The 18,111-nt window shown below is 35.9% G+C and overlaps 1 protein-coding gene across 2 annotated transcripts in view; it reads right to left on the bottom strand.

Annotated features, from left to right (window-relative positions):
• ANOS1 (anosmin 1) overlaps positions 1-18,111 on the bottom strand; it is a 129,567-nt gene that overhangs the window by 23,750 nt on the left and 87,706 nt on the right. For both annotated transcript variants that reach the window (XM_086880145.1, XM_086880146.1), the window contains exons 7-9: positions 13,172-13,374; positions 11,244-11,391; positions 6,437-6,586 (exon numbers count right to left, since the gene is read on the bottom strand). In XM_086880145.1, coding sequence (XP_086736271.1) covers positions 6,437-6,586; positions 11,244-11,391; positions 13,172-13,374 — 501 coding nt within the window. The remainder of the gene's footprint in view (positions 1-6,436; positions 6,587-11,243; positions 11,392-13,171; positions 13,375-18,111) is intronic.

Genomic DNA, 18,111 nt, shown 5'->3' with positions numbered 1-18,111 from the left:
TTGCCATGCCCTGCATTTTATTCTTCTCTGTAATTTAATTCATTATTCTTGTTTGGTTGATTTATCAGACAATGGAGGATTCTCTGCCTTTCCCTGCCTTAAATATTCTTTTTTTCTTCTGCTTTAGCATTTAGAGAAACACAAAGAAAGAAGCCTGAAGCCAAGTCTTAATGTATTTTAAATATTTGTCTTTTTTAAGAAAAACCAAGAGGCTGATATATTTATTTTAAATATCTAGAAGTACTTAAAATGTTTAATTTAAACAGGGTGAAGTAAATGCACATAGACTTAATTCAAAGAAAAGGAAACTAAAGCTTTACCTAAGCAAGGAGAATTGTATTATACTCAAATAACAAGCACTGAAAAAATGGTAGTGAAGGCAGAGTAACGACTTAGGAAATATTGTTGTGACAAGTGCTTTGGAAAGAAATTACATTCTGGTACTTTAGTGCATTATCATTATGGCAGCAAATGGTAAGAATTGATGCAGAGAGTTCATAAAAGGTGGGATTTTTTTCCTTCTCTCTGTGGGCAAAATTTTATTTTCATACACAGATTTGCAACAACTTGGAGGCTTTTCAGCTAAGTGCCACACTCACCTCTCTAGTTTCCCAGCCACAGAAAAAGAGAGAAAACTTAAGCATCTTTTTATTTTCACACTTTCAGTCTTGATTACTGCACAAAATACTGAGGTTCTTAATCATCCTAAGTATCTAATCCCTTTAAAGAGAGGTTTCATTTTTGGTAATGGATGGTACTCTGCGACCTCAGCACCAAGGAGTTAAAAGAGATTTGTTTAATTTCACTACTTGACAATTTCTAATTTCACACATCAAGATGGCCAAAATATCTGGCCATGGAACACATTCTACTTTTCATTTACAAGAGGGGGATTCATGCTGTTTCAGAAATGTACTGTTCCTCTAATCCCAGGCATAAATGAAAGGCAGCAAGGAAAAGGCATTTTTTGCCTTCAGAAAGAAGCTATTGTATTCATATGCAACATGCTTTTGGTTGACTCTGTCTAGCAACATCATGTGCATTTGCTAAGTACCTTGTACTGCTTGAAGTGTGGAGGAATTTTTGCTAGCATACATCCTGAAGTGATTACTGCCATCATACCCAAGTATGCAAACTGAAAGATTATTTCAGAAAGAGCTTTATTTTAATGTAAAGTCCAGATTCTAGATTCCATTCATGCCTTACGCTTGCTAAAGTTAATGGGACTTAAGAAATGACACTTGAAGAACAGGCCCAGATAAGTCTTTCGTGCTTACCAAATTGTGGCACATTATGATGCATATATATGGAAATCCATCCCCTTACTCAGACTTCTAGTCAAACACTGAGTTTCTGAGTACTGATATGCAGTCACACCTTTGCTCTATAACAAAGTAAGTTTGGCAATAGTTTGGAACACCCCCTCTGGTGCAGCTGTTGCACAGGACAGAGGTCTGATGAATTCTATTCAGAAGGATGATATAAAAATGGAGAGCTTTGGCCCTGATGTCACCACTGTGTTCTTTGCACTGCCTTCCTAGGGGCAAAGTTCACTGAGGGACAGATCTTCAGTCATGGAAGAGCTACCTTTGAATAGTCAAGATACACCACCATACCTTCTGTAAATCCTAAGGCACACTGCAATAAACTTAGATGGCCTCTGCAGGCTGGTATTGCTAGAGGATAAATTCATTGAAAAAACAGTGTCAGTATCTGTTACAGGGCCTTACAGACAGAACTGAATAACTTGATCTAACCTCAGTGAGTTTGACTTTGAGCAGATGGTTGGACCAGCTGACCTCCAGAAGTCCCTCCCTGCTCATTTAAATTCTTCTATGATTCTGACCTACATTTAGCTCTTTAGACTGAGTAAAATGATTCAAATTCAAAAGCAAAATAGTTTCTCAGCTAAAATGGGATCAATGAAAATAAATAAATAATCTAAAACAACCTAAGGAGCATGTTTGTGTTTCTTTTAATGATATAAGCAATCCACACAGGTCTTTCCCTCTGTTTCTGTGATCTGTGGTGTGCTGGGAGGCTAGTGTTGGGACACAGCAAAAACTCTTTTAGAGAGCCATCTTGGTTTAGAAGGAAATTTTTAAAAAATTTAAAAATCTCTGGTTGCCACAGAATGGCATGACCACTGAATTAGGATGACAATAAAAATTCTGAGCAGTTGTTAATATAGAAAAGTAATAACTCTGTTGTTACTAAGAGAAAGACTTCTGTTTTAGCAGCTATTAAAACTTTTCATTACAGCTAAAAGAAACTATTTCAGCAAAACAAGGGCAACCATAGGGTGAAACAAAGTTCAGTAAATTTCAGCAAAGGCAAAGGCAGGGTCCTGCACCTGGGGAGGAACAACCCTCAGTACCAGCACAGGCTGGGAGCTGACCTGCTGAAAAGCAGCTCTGTGGAGAAGAACCTGGGGGTGATGGTGGACAACCATCTGTCCATGAGCCAGCCGTGTGCCCTGGTGGCCAAGAAGGCCAATGGGATCCTGGGGGGCATTAGGAAGAGCATTGCCAGCAGGGAGGTGATCCTGCCCCTCTGCTCAGCCCTGCTGAGGCACATCTGGAGTGCTGTGGCCAGTTCTGGGCTCCTCAGGACAAGAGAGACACAGAGCTCCTGGAGCTGGTCCACTGGAGAGCAACAAAGATGATTAAGGGGATGGAGCCTCTCATGAGGAAAGGCTGAGTTAGCTGGGTCTGTTCAGCCTGAAGAATAGAGACTGAGAGGAGATCAGATCAATGCTTACAAGTATCTTAAGAATGAGTATCAGGAAGATGGGGCCACAGTCTTCTCAGCTGTGCCCAGTGACAGGACAAGGGACAATGTGCAGAAACTGAAACAGAGAAAGTTCATCTAAATGAGGAAAAAGTCCTTTATCTTGAGGGTGACAGAACACTGTAACAGGATGCCCAGAAGCATTGTGGAGACTCTTTCTCTGAAACATATTTGAAACCTGTATGGACATGATCCTGTGCAATCTACTCCAAGTGAACCTGCCTTAGCAGGGAGGTTGGACTAGATCATCTCCAGAGATCCCATCCTAACCAAGCCATTCTGTGATTTTTTGATAACTTCTGTGATAAACCTTCATCTAAAAAAAGCTCATCCAAAATCCAAATAACATTTTTATTTCATCATCTCTGCAGCCATCTCTTGTTCATGTCATGAAGTCTAACACAGAAAGTCCAAAAATACTTGAAAATTACGTCAGACAAAGCCAAGACTACCACACAACCACGTGAAATTTGACTGATTTATAAATGTCCAGTATGTTTAAGCTTGACGTGTTTATTTCTTGAATAATTTTTTTATCATGGTAATCCTTATGCTTAACAACCTACTTATTTCACATGGTTTCATGCTGGCCTCTTCATTTTTCTGGTTTCAAGTTATACATTCTAATTTAGGACTACAGAATGGCTGTGTTTCTCCACCAAAAAAGTGCTGATTTTTAATAGCAAACTACACAAAAATGAGAATATTAGCGCAATCAACATGGACTTCTGCGTTCACCCACCATGTAGGAGACAAATAGGTCAAATTTTTGGTCAGGAAATATTTGAACTCTGATTGTCTACCTGCAATAAATATAGATGTCATGCCACTAAGCAGGCTCTAGTAAGGTCTCTCAGTATTTCCTATTATCGTTGCTGCACTCTACTACCTCCTACAACTCCCTAAACACTATCTAGTACGGTTCATAAAGGTGAAAGATGTGTGGGTACAGCTCCCAGCACAGCTGTCTCAGTAACTGCTGTTTTTCATGAAGACAATGTGATTTTCCTGCTGTGTTCCTTGCACAGTCACACAGACCTGCTCTGCAGTAAATTGCTACTAGCAAATTTACAGTACCTCCTCCATGCACTACATAATCTCCAAACTCTTGCAAGAGCTTATAGAAGCTGCTGGTTTGTCAGGAGCAGGTAATTGGCTATATTTTAGTTCCACACTAAAATGCAATGGTTCCTGCTGTGTTACTGCATGTGCTGTCAATCAGAATACTGATGTCTTCTTTTCAAAAAAGAAAAAAAAGAAGGTAAGTGTGATGAACTGCCATATTCTGCCCCCTTCACACACCTTTGCTATCACTGCTTGTTCTGCAAGAAAGAGGAAGGAATCTTCCACTTCATGGCCAGGGCAGGTACCTAAACACCACAGGGGGCCTCACAGAACTTGCCCCCAGCCAGGGCCAGAATGGGTTTCTGGATGTGCTCGTACGTAACTGGATGCACACAGCTCCACACAAGATGAGTCAGCTGTACAGTCAGCAACTCAGCAACTCAGCTAGTACACCCCTGGCACAAGGTGACAGCATGTACATCCATGTCATTTTTGACAGGTCTGTGACACAGCTGTCTTTGACATTCTCCAATTCTGGAAATTACATCACTTTGAAATCCTCCTATTTCCAAACTAGGAGTTCTATAACAATGCTGACTACCCTATTTCTTTTTATAGACATTTCCAGGTATGTAGCAGACAGTGAGATTCAACTCCAGATTTAGATGGAAACACTTAAGTTTCTATGGTACACTGCCTCTAAGTTCAATAGCTGTGTTATAACACCATTATATATAGTGGACCACTAATTCACAATATCTGTGTTGGAACAAGAATATTGTGTTCTGCTAAGGATTTTCCCTCCATTAAGTATAACTAATTTTGGCAAACTATTCACAAGGTGGATGCCATTAGGGGTGCTGGCATTTTGGTCACAGGACACATGATCTTTCTTCTGGCAGCAGGCTGGCAGGAAAACAGCTGCAGCAGGATTGATTGCTCCACTGGGCTGAGTATCTTGCCTGCAGACTGTGAGTTGCACAACCTTGTCTGATGCCTGTGGGAGACACCATTGTCTCCTCATCTTTGAATCCTGTCCCTCATTTTTTTCAGCACAAACTGCCAAGAAAGAACCTCAGCTCACAGAGAGTCATTAGGCATCTCTAAGCTTTCTACAAATGAGCTGTCTAGGCTCCCCTCTGTTCTCAGTAAAAAAGGGAGGCATCTCCAGAGAGCAATTCTGCTGCTGTGGGGGATGAATTGCTTCATAAGTCACCTGTTTTTCTTTTCTAACAATAAAAGGAGCTTGGACAATGAGTTGACATCTCACTTGAAGAGGGCTAAAATTTAAGGTGATCAGTCCTGACAAAGCTCAGAATATATAAATCTCACTTTGGATAACAAAAACCACATTTTTTGGTAAACTGAATATTCCCAATGAAAATTTCATCAACCTTTATTTAAACTTTAAATTGTTCCAGCTTTCCATGAAGCAACCCAAAGATGAAATATGATGGGGAAAGCAAGAAAAAAAACCCCAAAAAACTAGCATAGCCAAGACAGGGACAAATATTCAAAATGTGCATGTACTCAGCTGAACCAAAGCTTGCAGGTTTTAGGGAGGAATAAAGATGGATTTGAAAATAATTGGCATAGCAAGACCTGGAAGGTAACCATCCAAAAAGGCAGGCAAAGGATGAGAAGCAAAGGATACCTCTCAAAATCCACAATATCCAGTGTGACATATTCCTATGTTGCACAGCATAACTGAACATTTATATAGCCTGTCCTCAATCAGGGTGCTGCCACACGCATCTAAGCCCAAAAGCATTTAAATATTTCTGAAACTCTTTGAAAAATTCAAGAAGAAAACATGACTATCCACTTCACAGCCCTTTATTTTAGGCACAGAAATTGAATTAATTTAATTTAGTGGTATTGATACACATGTAGACTGCTCCAAGTTAAAAAATGAACAGCATAAGCACATTTTGAAATAACAGCATATTAACCTGTTATAGCCAAACTGGAGCAACCTATATGCTCTTGGAGGACAAGAAAGGAAAATCCCTTCATTGATTTCTGAATATTAACAGACACTTTAAATTTATGTCATTTTCCTCTTGACTAGAGGACTAAACCAGAAAATTGTTGTTAAGATTTTTCTGAAAACCAGAAGGATGCAGCCTAGAAGAAAACTAACTTCAAGATGTTTTCTGGTTGTGACCAACCATTCATTCTGTTCTAAATCAAGATGATTGATGAAGTTTGGCATAAAGCCAACCATTTATATGTTCCTCAAAACTCTTGTGGGTAATGCTAAATTCTGCTATTTAAAACTTTACAGAGGTAATTTCTACCAAAATAAAAATTGTCTCAGCTCTGTGAAGATTCAGAGTCCCAGCATGACTGACTATAATTTTTGGGCAGCTGATTCATGTAATTTCCTTCTGTAAGATATATACACAGACATAACACAAAGAGGAGACCCAATGTTTCCCTCTAATGTGAATATGAAGGGATGAAGGATGGGTGTAGGATTCAACAATTAATTACTTATAATATTATGTTAATATTTTACAACTCTGAGATGGATTATGAGTCCTCCTTAAAGAAAATAGTACAGCAAAATTTGACAAACCTGTCTTCTTCCAGTAGACTTTGACCTGAAGTTGATTGTCCTGATAGAAGGGAGTTCCAATTTTAAGCAAACGAGTGGTTTTCCTTCTTTGAAAGGTTGGGTAAGGATCGACCATTCCTTTCTGTGGTTTCCCAGCAGATGTCCTTTCCTCTGCAATACACAGAATAATCGGGAAACTATTTAGTCAACTACAGTGCTGTATAATGACTATGCCAAATTTGCTGAAATTCAGAAAATAATAGTATCTTTATTCCAAATGATCTTATTTCCATTTCTTACCTAAATGAAATAAAGAATTAACTGTCCAGAGTGGTTGAAAAATTACTTGTTTGAAATTCAGTCAAATTTAGAAAGTGACCAAAAAGACAAGTATGTTTTTACAGGGAAATGCTCTGTAAATTTTCTGAAGAGTAATAAGAAAATGGACTGTATTTATTTCCCCAAGAACAAGAAATGTTAACACAAAAGATTTTTTAAACAGGCACGGTATCTACCAGTAGCTCTCTGTAATACTTCTCAGTCTTTATACTCACGCAGTGATTGAATATGCACAAAATCCAAGGACAGCATTGAACGTAACCCACAGATTGCCACACATGGTTACTACATCAAAGTAAATATAGTCCTCTGGTATGCTGTATAAGAACACTGTGGTCAGATTAAAGATCTGTCTTGCCCCCTTTCCTGTTCCCAACAGTGAATGGTGAATGCTTAGGAAAACACTGCAAGAGCAGAATTTTCTTTCAGCAATTCCCCTGGGGCTGTGTGCCTTGCTACCAACAAGCAACTGCAATTGGATGTCCTTCATCAAGCATTTTGTTTGGTAAAAATTTATCAACATTTAGCAGGGTTGACAGTACTTACAGATATTTTCAGTTAAAGAGAAAGAAGCATTCATTCAATCTGCACTTTTCATTGCACACTTGCAAATGTATCTGATCCAATTAGGAGGATCAGATCATAAGAAAAAAAAAAAAGCTGAATTTCATTAAATATTACACCTAAATTAAAACTAAATATACTTGAGAGAAAGAGGGCAAGATTCAGGTTTCAATAATTGCCACAAGAAACACATAAATTTGAATATTTTGCCTTATATACAGCTTCAAGTGAAACTTACTTGCTTTCTGGCCAAATTTTACTTTCTCAGACCTTTGCTGAATCTGATACAATTTTTCATTTTGTTTGTTTTAAATTATTACCAAACTTCATGAAATTCTTTCTAAAGGTAACCATAATGTTGCTACTACCTTTATGGAAAGGAAAAAGTTATTGAGAGGAGTACAACTAAAACCTATTAGGTATTCCTCAATTTAAATTATTTTAATTTTATTAAATCTCTGCTTTGCTATTCTCTGCGTGCTCCACTTCCACAAAAACCAGGACACCAATTTGGAATACTTCTATATAAAGATCAAGCAAGAATCTTGCTACATTTCCCAGAAGTGAAGCACACAAATATAGTGAGGCAATGCATTTCTGAGTGTGGGGAAATGTAATGCCGGAGGGCTGAGGTCAAAGCTCACAGAGGTGTGTAGGACTAAATTACTTCCGAGGGGTATGGGCTATCTCTACTCTGATAATAGGACCAGACACCTAAAAACCAGAGCTTAATTCCACACAGAGCAGAGCATCTGACAGTGGGACTTCAGCAAAATTGGCATGTTGCTTCTGGAATTACTTCCCAATGGCCATGGAAGTCCCAAAATAAAGATAAGCCTTGAATGTCATGTCCTAGATAATATTTCAGGCGATTTTTTTTATTTCTTTTTAATATTTTTCCATCTGCTTCTAAGTATTCTCGAAAGTACATCAAGCAGGACTGTCTCTGGACCTGAGTGAGATATGGAAGATGAATTTGCATCTCCTCTAGAAGTAGTTTTTACTTGCTTTTCTATGTAAAATATAATCTAGCCATTTAAAAAAATATCCAAAAAGGCTTAAATACACCTCTTAGCAGAGTGCTCCATCAATTAAAATGTGTGACATCAGTGGTTTAGGTTCAAAGAATCTTGACTCCTTTACCTCACTGCTTTATGGGAGGGGATGCTCAGATTTTTCTATAAATGTATTACTGAAATACTCTAAAAAAATATATGTTTTCGTTGGCACTGATTTGCAGTTAAAAATAAAATACTGATCATTAAATAAATGGATGTTCATAATTTGAACAGCTAAAATTCTTGAAGTATACGAGATTAAAAAGATATTGTTCTCAATATAGTTTTACTCTAGTTTAAAATACAATCCAACAATTAATGAACCTTTTAGTACAGGAAAGTCTCCCCAGTAAAGCAAAAAACAGCACAAGGCATTAGAAAGTCTGTACTAATTAGACATAAGTTTAAATCTAGTTGTGACAACAACAGGAAAGAGGTGCCACTGCAGCAGACAGACAATGATGAAGCAGCCAAGTCACAGGTGAGGTATAAATTAACTCCATTTGGTAGAGGATTTATAAGTAATAACTCAGATGTGACCTGCATCAGATTCTGAAAAGCCCAATGTTTTAAAGAGAGAAAACCAAAACAAAGATCTTCTCTCAATATAAACCCAGGGGTGATACAGACCAACAGAGTCAGAACATTAGTGAGGCCATGGAGAGCTAACACAGCCCTACCTGTGGAAGCATTCCTCACAGTAAGTACAGAACAGTACAAAAAAATGAAACGCTCATATCTCAATTACTCAGCTTCAGTGTAAAAGTTGAGTAATCCAATTTTTTAATATGGAAAGTCTTTATTTACTCTCATGTTTAAAGATTATGATGGTCTCACCTAATGTCAGGAGTACCAATAAAGTATGACAAAGGTCAATTGATTAATTATCCCTGCTCCCAAGATGGAAACATTTATAAAGCTCTACTAATAATAAAATGAGACTAAGAACCTAAAAAGCTTGCCCATTTTCTCTTTGGCTAGTTGTATATAATGGCACATAGAATTTTCTCCCACTTAGCAGGACATAGACAAACCTCAGTCAGGTAAAACCTCAACATCAGGATTAATTTAACTTAAACTCAGCTGTGAGTTGGAATCTTCCATGAAGCTGTGATGTCATGTGGTGACACGACAGCCAAGATGACTGGACTGAATATTAAATACCTTAAAGTTTAGCACTGAGAGCCAGAACTTCACAGAAACTTTATCAAAACAGCAGGAAATTGGGTAGGGGGAGGATGCAGAAGAAAAATTTTTGCTTATTTATCTAGTGAACTTTGCAGTGAGAGGAAAAAAGAGAAGAAAAGAAGTAGCAAGCCCCACAAAAAATTCTTAGGAAAAGAATCAGCAAAATTTGAAGACTCTCATAAACACCAATGGTATGCTTCTAGTGGAGCTCAATGGCTCAGTGTATGGAATTAAGCACTCAGTTCCCACAGTTATTTTTTCCTCTATTGCATCTCCTGTCTACATATGGAAAAAGAAGAAGAACTTGATGTGGTAACTGCAAGAAGATTGTGATATCATGCACAGTCGTGCAAACTAAGCTACTTTTCTAGAGGATAAAAAAAAGCACAGGTACAATCTAGGAGGTCCAATAAGGAAAAAGCAGAACTCTTATAATCACTTATACTGGTCTTCACTGAGGATTTAACTTGCCTAATATACAGGCTTTGGAGATTCAAGCTGATATTCTGATATGGATTTGAAGCCAAGACTCTATGTATGGAAGAGATGAAAACTTGACTATCTGCTGTCTCTCAAGATGGCCCAAACAAGTAGCAAATATTAGCTTAATATGGGGAAAAGAAGGATACTTCAGCTTATTTTTATTTCTTGGTACATTAATATGTGAAGCAAACACAGACAAGAAGGTCTGTTATAGCTAACAACCACATTACAATATTTTATGTATACCCAAACGGAATATGGCAACAACAGCAGTTGATTAGTGAGGTTGAAAGTAATTACAGTTCTCTTATGAAAATGGCTACAAATTTAAACTGTGAGAGTACTTTAAAGAAAGAATGTAAATGAATAGAAAATGAAATGAAGTCATGGCAGAATAATTAAAATCATACTCTTTAACATTTATTTCAGAACTCTGCTGTATTAGTTAATCAGAAACCCACCAGCAACTGGGGCAGTAATTCAGTATTGTACTATAATTGTATAAATAGCATTTAAACAAGGCTAAGAATTGTGGTTTTCTGCCAGATTCAGATACAGTTTGTAATTATATTACTTAGCATGTGAGGTTCTAAAGACCTTAACAATATATAACCTAATATCTAAACATCTTGAGATTTTAATTTGAGTATGGGTCCTATATGTACTACATTTTGAGAATGCATGGTTGTCAGACATGGAATGTTTTAGATTCCCTAAAAGAAGAGTCAACATTTTATACATCAATTCATAGTAGACACAAGTTTTCGTGTTTCAATAATCTGAATTATTGGTCTACTAAAAATAGACAGGATTTTAAAAAACACTGCAGGTTAATACTGTCCAGTTAAGACACACAAAATTTATATCATCCATTTAGAAACAGTATTTTTGCCTATACTGATTCTAAAAAATATGAACACTACAGTTATGCAAAGGCTTCCATTTTCTTTGCAACTGTTCATTTTAGGTGAGTAGAATCTAAGTCAAAGGATTAGGCAAAAACTGTCACCACTTTTTAAATAAGAAATTTAACACGAGAAGGTTACTCAGCTTGACCAGGAGATGATCATTGTGCTATGGAACAGCCCGCTTTAAGAAAATGATATTTCAAAATTTAAGAACTCATTATATAAAACATTCAAGTTCCAGATAAAGGAGAGAGAAAGAATTCAGATGTTTTGAGTATGATTACTCACTGTTATTCCTGATGTCCTGAGTCGTGCTAAAATGGAGAGAAACCTTAGCACTTTTTAGGCGTATCTGACCCCAACGTGTTACTGCCTGCAGCTCTACATTGTAGTTGCTGTTGGGTTGGAGCCCCTCCAGGACCACATAATTTTGGGCCTGTAATAGAATAAACATACAAAGCAGTTACAATATTGCTGAAACACAGGCCTTTATTAATAGCAGGCTTGTTATCTTAGGCACACTACGTTTTTGAAGTTAGAAAACCCATACATAAATTTCAGAGCAAAATGTCCTTTCTGTAAAAGGCTTCTTTAACTGGACTCCGTTCTTCTGTGTCATTTTAAAAATACTAACCTACTTGATGTTTGCATAATTTTGGCAGTTCCTTGGCAATTTCAAAACTATTGTTTAGGCAAAACCTAAGGGGCCTTCTTCTATATAACAAGCTTTTTCTCTTATGCCAAAACCATTTTAGCAAAAGGAATTTAGGCACTTTATTGCCCAATTTCTGTGTTAGTAAACCAATTGAAAACTTTTTTCTAGAGACAGCTAGTCTGAAGATAGCTGAAGTCCAGCATTTAATACATTTTTCAATACACTCTATTTGTTTCAGCTATTGAAAATAAAAACTTAAAAAACAAACACTAACCAAAAATACCATCTCATTTGAAAGATCACTTTTCCTGTGTAGAATGGAAAGTAGTATAGAAAAAATACAGTTTCCAATGTCACAGAAGTGGATAAAATGGGGAAACAAAAGATTAGATTTATCATTCTGCAGTCAAAAACCCACACCTTAAGGCAAGGCACATAATATTGTAAAGAAGAGTCTAGCCTTCTCAGTCTTATGGGGTTTTTTCCTAGATTTAATTATAAAAAATATTGTTCTAGTCCATATGCCACATGGAAGATATTACTCCACATTTTCATTAAAATTCTTTATGCCTTTTAAGTTTGACAGTCCATGCAGAGTAAAAAAGATAACCATGTACCAAGGTAACCATCCCATATTTAACTCTTGGGATGTGTTACAAAGGGGATTGCCAAAAACGATTTAGCATCAATTACCTTTACTTGTTTAGAGCTGACATATTGACTATAACTCTTGATTAACAGTGTCAATATTATAGTCAAACTAATTCAATGCCTACCTAGAATGAATTCATATGGAAATCAGTACGGAATTATTTGGGTTGGGCTACATCTAAAGGTAAAAACTGAACAAAAATAATCTTCGGTGATCTTTAACAATTAAGACTTTGCTACCTTTCTTTTTTGTTTGTTTTTTAAATGTTCACGCATTTGCCATTCTTTAGCCTAAAAGCTGCTACAATATTTATATGACCATTGATTAGCAACAGCATCTGGAGTGTCCTGAATCTCACTGGCATTGCTGTGCAGTTCCATGACACAATGCAGAAGAAAAAGTACAAGTCAAGAGTAATATAATAGATGTTGTATGAGCCTGCCATTTCTATAAAATACACCCTGTATTTCCCTATATTCAAGGTCAGAACTTGGTCTCAATTTCTGTAATATTCCAATGGACCTTTTTAAATATTATTTGTATGTAGGAAGTACCCTGTGGAAAGGTATGAAAGACCCAAGTCAATTTTAAAATTCTCTGGGGTTTCTGATGTACAACTCAGACTAAATTTAGAGGACTAACAGCGTTTAACTTTTCATCCGTCTTTCATGAAAAATCTTACCACATTTACCTGTATTCTAAGGCAGAAGTTTACTTCTCTTCCCAAGTACAGTGTAAGAAAAAGACTGAGAGCTCAAAATTTTCTATGGGCTTTGTGATATTTAAAATTAGGATCACTACTTTACCAGTGGCTAAAATCACTGGAACTTACCACACACTTTATAGTTACACTCTATTTTGTCTCAAAAAAAACCTTATTTCTGTCCCAGTTCCGGATTTCTTTCTTACCCCATTGGTAATCTTCCTTCTCTTTTTTTTTGCTGGAATTACATATTTGCTGTACGTCCAGCTCCAGAAGACTTTGTAGTGGTGCACTGGGATATCAGGCTCCTCTGGAAGATCCCAAGTAATCATTGCATTTACACTCCCATCATTGTTGGCACTGATATTGGCAATCCTGATATTAGATGGAGCTGGTGGAGCAGACGGATCTAGAATTTAGAAAAAAATGAAAATATTCTAAGGGAAAAACTATCTTCAGTAAGGCAAAGGTTATCTTCACCTCATCTATTTACAAGGCATTCACAAGCTGGACCAAGCACTCTAAATACATTTAGGAAGATTCAGGCAAAGACACCCCATAACTGATGTGGCTTGTAAATTCTAGAAATTCAAACTCTACTGAAATAAAAATTATGGGTAACCACTAGTTTGTCATTATTCTGTGTTGTTGATAGTTCACAAGCATTATGAAGTTTTATCAAAATGTACCAGACTATCAGTTTTCCTTCTGTCACTCACTACTTTAAATACACAGTGAGTGTAAAACACTCATGTTCTACAGGCGGCCTTGCAGAGTCATCACAGAGCTCCATGGCTGAAACATTGAGAATTTTTTCATTGCCAGATAATTCTCAGATGATAAAATTATGTTTTGACACGTTGAATCTTTCTTCAAAATTCTAATATTGATATCTACCACCATGGGACATAAACACTTCCTTAGAATAAATGTAATTAAAGCATAATGATATATTACACCGTGGCAGAAATCTATAGGGTTTTTTTTTAGAATGTCAAAAAGCAATTAGCTATTCCTTTGATTTATTTCAGTATTCTGGTTCAATTCCTGGTCAATATCAACTGAGATATTATTGTTTCAGTTGTCTTTGTGCTGACTCTGGAGCCAAGGACACATAACAGAGTTTTAATAAGATTTAATATTGAATCTTTTCCAATACTGAATTTAATGTCCTCCTTGTGGACTCACTACATAATATCCTGGTCCCAAGTAATGTGAATCAATGAAGACTTCGCAACAAAGCTTCTGAAAGTCCAGTTTGCTGTTTCCCAGCTCCTACTTTTTAATACCACTTTTTAATTGCTACTCTTTTTTAAATGTCTGGCAGCCAAAAACTGATGACAAAATATATGGAAGCTACAAAAAGAAAACTTACATAGAAGTAAGCAGTGAGACCCAAACCCCCCCAAGAAAAACCAAAAAACAAACAAACAGAAAACCCAAACAAGTAAAAATAAGCAAACAAACAAACAAAACTAAAACTGTATCAGAAGACTAAAGGAAATTCCTAGCAATTAGGACATGTTACAAACTTAAAGTCATATGAGCCATCACTACTTATTTACCAGAAATGAAACTGGAGGTGTGAGGAGGGGACATCAGACATTCATTTACTGTATGGTTCACCTGCATTATTTTATAATGGTAAATGAGCTGTTAAATAAACATTCCAGGCATACTTAATTCATCAGATAATTCCTATGACAAATGGTCTCACTGAAAAATTCCATCATTTAGTTTATAAAAAAAGACACATTCGGAATTAATAAAGACAGCATTTCCCTTTTAAAGATCAGCAGATGTGAAATAATGACATACTCCTGTTATTGAACAGGACTTTTGCTGAAAAAACAATGGATATTCCTGTTTCCTCACACATTCCATTTTAGTTAAATAGTAATGGATGTCCCTGTTCCCTCACACATAATTCAACCTAATTTTTGGCAATAAAAGTTACAAAGCACACTTAAAAATTCTAGAAATTTAACGATTTCCAAATAATAAGAATGCTTCACTTCACACTTGTGTTTTTTAATCCACTAGCAAGTCAGTTGGTATTTTTTTTCTGGCTTTAGAGAAGCACTGCTGTTTTGCTTATTTCCTTACCTGTGAAGTTGCCAACCACTCCATTTTAAAGAATGCTAAACTATTTATTCCAGAATTAAAGAACGAATTAACAAAATGGTTTTTGCTATTCTCTCATACAATTTTTCATTTACTTCTATTAATAAATAAGTAGGTATAAAATGCAATTTAGGTAAATTAAATATGAACAGAATCATGATTCACATATCTAAGACATTTATTAAGCATTCATCTTCACTTATTTAAAATGTTAGGGGCTTTTTTATGTTATATGACATTATATTAGGGATATAAAACATTTATCACCTGAAGTGCAACATGATCATATTACTGTAGGTGAATTATTCAGGGTATCTCCCAGAAGTGCTATGCATCATGTATTATGTATACAAAACATATGGGATAAAATTAAAGTGTTTCAGATATAAGCAAAAATAATTCAACCTATAAAATACATTTGTTTACATTCCTCATCTACAAGAGAGAGTCATTTAAAAAAAGATGTAAAAGTTAAATCAAATAGCTCCTTTAGACAAAGTGCACTTTATGATTAAAAACATTTTGAAGTTCTCTTCACCTATTTTTTGTAGGCCTAAAAGCAAATGACCAAATTTAGATTCTTTCTTTTCAAATGTTTCTATGTTCATTCCAGCAAACGAAAGCAGTAAGAACTATGTGTGTACTGAAATCAACAGATTATTTCTTTTAAATATATATAATATATAAAAATATATATAAATATATATATTATAATATTATATATAAATATAAAAATCTATATTATAATATTATTTATTTACATTTAAATATATATAATATAGCACCAGTGTATCACCCTGTACTTATTATAATTGCACAGTTTATTAAAAACATTACTTTATCAGCAGTATTTCTCCTGTGCTCACTAGACACAGTCCAGCCAGCAGACAAAATGCTACCCACATTTGAAAGAATATCTATTAGTGTTTCTACTTTGCAGTGTGAGAATACAAACATTGCATTAAAAATCACTGGGTAATTTACAGTAAAGGCTTGAAAGAATGTCATCTTAAAAGGGATAAAATGTGAAAAAAAATCAGCAATAGCAGATATTTTCCTGAGTGCCCTCTTTCTTCAAAAACTCTTTTGCAAGCCTCTCAAATGTCATCCACAAAAATGCCTTTGAACAAGAACTGTGGTGTTGTTAGAAGACAGAAAGGAAGAGATCTGCAGATAACAGACATGAAAAGGTGAGACACTGAAAGTAACACATTTTCTATATGAGCTTTATTAAAATTAGTAGACAGATTAAGAAAATAATAACCTATAAAGTTATAAAATATAAAAGACAAACAAAACTTACTACAGTTTTGCATTTAATCAACTGAAAAAAAGTCCTGTCTGCTTGTATGGATGCATCAGTAAAATATTTTGTGCATTTAGGGTGCATTACCTGAAATATTAACACACTCATTGAGCATTTTATATCACATTAGGATCCATTTCATATTTAGTATTTCAATACCACTGTGTAATTTATTCCTCTATTCTGATGTATTTCTCTGACACTCATCACTATTACAAGTGACAGAATGATCATTTTGTAAGCTAAGAACCCAATAATTATAATTGTTTCTTCATTTGAAAGGATTTAGTTTCACCAGCAAAGCAGACAAGTGAGAAGGAATAGTAGGGTAAGATAATGTGATCTCTCTAAACATGAAGAAAAACCAAACAATCCAAACTCCACCTTCAAAGAAAGCATTTTAAAAAAACCTACATCCCCCAGGCCTCCCAAAAAAACAAGAATACAGAAAAAAAAACCTGAAAAAAACCTGTGACATGTTTATGAGCATGCTCCTCTACAATGCATGCCAGCCACTTAGCACATAACAGATCAGCTGATTTTTTTCTGCATATTGAATGGAGAAGTCATGCTTCTACAAGGTGGTCTGTTACCCTTATGTCCAAGTAGATATTAAAAGCACTATACAACTTGTGCTAAAATACTTCAAGGTCCAATAACTGGTAGTGAATCATAAAGCTGACTACACAAGGTGTTTGTTAACCTAACTATAAAGCTAATAGCCATTCTACTGATAGTCTTCATATACCTGTGATCCCTTTGACTGACTGCCCACATGTATAATTCAAATACACAGATGTAAAATTACTGGAATGGAAACTGCTGCCAGTTTTTCAAATGCAAAGTACTGAAACTTTATATACATGAATTCATCTGAGTGTTAAATCAAATTCTTTGGTTTGCAGAAAGAGCGATGCTAGTTGCAGCTTTTCCTTTGCAGTTTATACGACAATGCAAATAAAATACAAGTCATTCTATATATCCCAGAATTTGGCACAGACAGCTGTCTTCAACTCCAAAAAACTTCTGGTCTCAGCAGCCTGACAAGTAAATCGCTTCTCACTGCTAGAAATGATAGCTTCATTAGGTCAAGGCTGAAGCTGCTGTTCCAGCACATAGGGAAAGTACTCCATTTGTCTGGATTGTGTTTGGCTTGAGAATACCCAAAGGACTTAAATTCCTGTCTTGCTGGCTACTCAGCCATTACAAGTGAAATTCTGTCTCCAGTCCCCAAAAGGGAGGATTTCTTACTCCAAATAAAGGAAGGAAAGAAAACCCTCATATAATCACCATTTCAAAATCAACATCTTCTCACATTCATATTTGTGAACATAGTAACAGTTTATATTTTCCAAAATTCTTTAAATCAATAGTATCTGGAAACACTTTTGCAAAACCTTAAAAAAGTGTATGGGCCAGTTATACACGTGAATAACATGACACGCTGCTGCAGTGCATCCACTTTGTCTTTTAATGTGGCAACTGTAGTGAAAACAGTAAATGATTTGGAATAGGTGTCAGAGAGGGGAATAATGGCAGTGGAATCAGAATTCTCATTCTGAGCTGTAAAAGTGAGAGCAAGTGTGACAATAATTTAAACCGTCTTTTATGGAGCGTTTTTCCTGACTTAAAATAGATTTCCCATTGCTATCTTTCAAACATGAGACCTTCCAACTCTAAAAATGTGCTGAAGCTGCTCTGCAGACAAGTTTCCAA

The sequence above is a fragment of the Cyanistes caeruleus genome, chromosome 3, assembly GCF_971803275.1.
Source record: "Cyanistes caeruleus chromosome 3, bCyaCae1.hap1.1, whole genome shotgun sequence".
In the NCBI taxonomy this organism is placed as follows: Eukaryota; Metazoa; Chordata; class Aves; order Passeriformes; family Paridae; genus Cyanistes; species Cyanistes caeruleus.
Note: the sequence above shows the minus strand (reverse complement) of the source record. Positions and strands in the feature narration are given on the sequence as shown.